General features: G+C 36.8%; 1 protein-coding gene across 1 annotated transcript; it reads left to right on the top strand.

Moving 5' to 3' along the window:
- Nucleotides 1–225: 225 nt before the first annotated feature.
- Nucleotides 226–2,400, top strand: LOC128126735 (alcohol dehydrogenase 2). Its single transcript, XM_052764783.1, has 9 exons — nucleotides 226–439; nucleotides 527–663; nucleotides 749–795; nucleotides 875–1,200; nucleotides 1,290–1,372; nucleotides 1,455–1,530; nucleotides 1,619–1,776; nucleotides 1,858–2,019; nucleotides 2,108–2,400. The coding sequence occupies exons 1-9, from the start codon at nucleotides 403–405 to the stop codon at nucleotides 2,222–2,224; spliced, it is 1,143 nt and encodes a 380-aa protein (XP_052620743.1). The 5' UTR covers nucleotides 226–402; the 3' UTR covers nucleotides 2,225–2,400.
- Nucleotides 2,401–3,067: the final 667 nt, after the last annotated feature.

The raw sequence follows: 3,067 nt of genomic DNA, 5'->3' as shown, positions 1-3,067 counted from the left end.
CTTGAAATAACAACTAAAATTCGAAAACAACTTTAGTTTTGGACTAAGGACGCTAGAAATTAGAAATAACAGGGACCATCGCTGTAATTTACTCTTAATGTTTTTAATGTTGGAGACTCTGTGGGCCCAATCTATATATTCTTCAAAGGAAAACCACCATCAGTGGTACTTTACAGTTTCTTGTTTTCGTTAAACGGTGGGTTTAACCTGTCAACGGCTTCATCGATGGAAACCCGGCAAATCAAAACCTGGTGGTCGGTTTACAGTTTTGGTATATACACTCCCTCGACCTATAAATACACAATTCTTCAGATTTCTCCTTCATATCAAGCAATTAGCAAACTCAACTGAAGTTGTTTTCAGATTCTCTGTTTCAGCGATCAGATAACAAAAAAAGATTAAATGTCGAGCACTACTAACCAGGTGATTCGATGCAAAGGTAAGCATTTCATTCTTTCTTTTGTGATTTCCCTATCAAGAAGAAAAAGTTTGGTACGGTGCTTGATGATGAGTGTAAATGTGACAGCGGCGGTAGCATGGGAAGCCGGAAAGCCACTAGTGATTGAAGAAGTGGAGGTGGCGCCACCCCAAAAAATGGAAGTTCGAATCAAAATACTCTTCACCTCCCTGTGCCACACCGATGTTTACTTTTGGGAAGCCAAGGTAACCAATCTACTGGCCCTTTTACTTAAATCTCTGTCAAAACCTCAAATCCTGAATCTTGGTTACCTTCCGATGAACTTTTCAGGGTCAGAATCCCGTGTTTCCCCGAATTTTAGGACATGAAGCTGGAGGGTATGTTTGATTCTTGTATTAAATCGAAAAGGTTTTGTAATCGGATAAAAAATCTGATCAATTGAACTGACGTGAACAGGGTTGTGGAGAGTGTCGGGGAAGGAGTGACTGAGCTTCAGCCCGGAGATCATGTCCTCCCTGTTTTCACCGGAGAATGCAAAGAATGCGCTCACTGTAAGTCGGAAGAGAGCAACATGTGTGACCTTTTGAGAATCAACACCGACAGGGGAGTCATGATTCACGATCAAAAATCCCGATTTTCCATCAACGGAAAACCCATTTTCCATTTCGTCGGAACTTCAACTTTCAGTGAATACACCGTCGTTCATGTTGGTTGTCTCGCCAAAATCAACCCTCTTGCTCCTCTTGACAAAGTCTGTGTCCTCAGTTGTGGGATCTCCACAGGTACAAAATCAAAATCGTAATCAACATTCTCTGATTACAATTGCATTTTGGTGTTTTCCTGACCTAATCAATATTCATGTTTTCTTCAGGTCTTGGTGCTACTCTGAACGTTGCAAAGCCTAAAAAAGGCTCATCTGTCGCCATTTTTGGATTGGGAGCTGTGGGGCTTGCTGTAAGTTTTCTTAAATATCTAACTTTCTCGAAATAAAAGCTCATTCATGGCTAAACAAAGCTAATGGTTTGTTTGTGATCAGGCTGCTGAAGGTGCAAGAATTGCAGGTGCTTCAAGGATCATTGGTGTTGATCTCAATGCCAACAGATTTGAGCTTGGTAAGATTTTGCTGCATGAAATTGTAAATAAAAACTAGACATATGATATGATTGATGAATCTGATGTAAATTTTTTTGGCTTCAACAGCAAAGAAATTTGGAGTGACTGAGTTTGTGAACCCTAAAGACTACAAAAAACCAGTACAGGAAGTGATTGCAGAGATGACAAATGGAGGAGTTGACAGGAGTGTTGAATGCACTGGTCATATTGATGCTATGATATCTGCCTTCGAATGTGTTCATGATGTATGAATTCAATCAATTCGATCTCACTCATATAATGATTCATGTTTAATTTCACAATAACAAATATTGAAAATTTTACAGGGTTGGGGTGTTGCTGTTCTTGTGGGTGTTCCACATAAAGATGCTGTTTTCAAGACAAGTCCATTGAATCTGTTGAACGAAAGGACTCTGAAGGGAACTTTTTTTGGAAACTATAAACCTCGATCAGATATTCCTTCTGTGGTTGAAAAGTATATGAATAAGGTAACAACCCTTTTTATAGCTCCAAAGTTGAATTATAAATGAATAAAATGGCATGGAAGCATGATGAACTTGAGTTGATTTTGTGCAGGAACTTGAGTTGGAGAAGTTCATAACACATGAAGTGCCCTTTTCTGAGATCAATAAGGCTTTTGATTTGATGCTTAAAGGTGAAGGTCTTCGATGTATAATTCGGATGGGAGAATAAATGGAAGGGAAAGATTTTCAGAATGTTGTATTGTGGTTCATAACATATGGCGTGTCTTCATTGATCTTATTATAGATCAAACTGTTGTATATTATTAGAGTTCATAACACATCAAGTGCCTTCTTTAATCTTATTATGTATGAATGTATTGGTAATGAAATCCCAATTTCACATCAGATAGCTTATTTGTTTTAAAGTTTAATCCTCTTACCGATTCGAAACATCTCTTGACATTTCCCATGGGTTATATAGAACTTGGATGTAAACAGTTCATGATACGATAATATGCAGACCTTGAACATTTAGCATTCATGTATATCATAGATTCTGCAAAATCGAACATGCAACTCACCTTGGTTTGATGTTTTATGGTCACCTTAAGCTCCATATATATAATTATAATTAGGATTTAAATGGTTTCCCATCTAATATTTTAGTATATCATCACCTCTCTTAATGTAACATCATGAATTGGATAAGAATAGCAACTATAAATTTCGGTAAATAAATATAATTTAGAATCTAAATAAACATTCATCAAAGTGACAAAATAAACATTCATCAAAGTAACAAGTGTATCTTAAAGTCATTATATATTACACAACGAAGATTGTATAACAACCACTTAGATGTATTAGATGTTTATTTTGGACACAATAATGTCATTTTGTGTCCACCTCGAGTACTGTTCAATTGCCCACTCTTTATCTATCAAGGGTATTGTAGTAAAGTTGATTTACGAGAATGATGTTATAAGGATGATTAAAAGCAAAGGTGTTGGTTAGAAATTGTCAGGATCGCTATTCATTATCGTATTAGAAGAGTCGATAGATGATGGGAGTA

This window comes from Lactuca sativa, chromosome 6 (assembly GCF_002870075.4).
Source record: "Lactuca sativa cultivar Salinas chromosome 6, Lsat_Salinas_v11, whole genome shotgun sequence".
Classification (NCBI taxonomy): Eukaryota; Viridiplantae; Streptophyta; class Magnoliopsida; order Asterales; family Asteraceae; genus Lactuca; species Lactuca sativa.
This window is presented reverse-complemented; position numbering and strand designations above follow the sequence as displayed.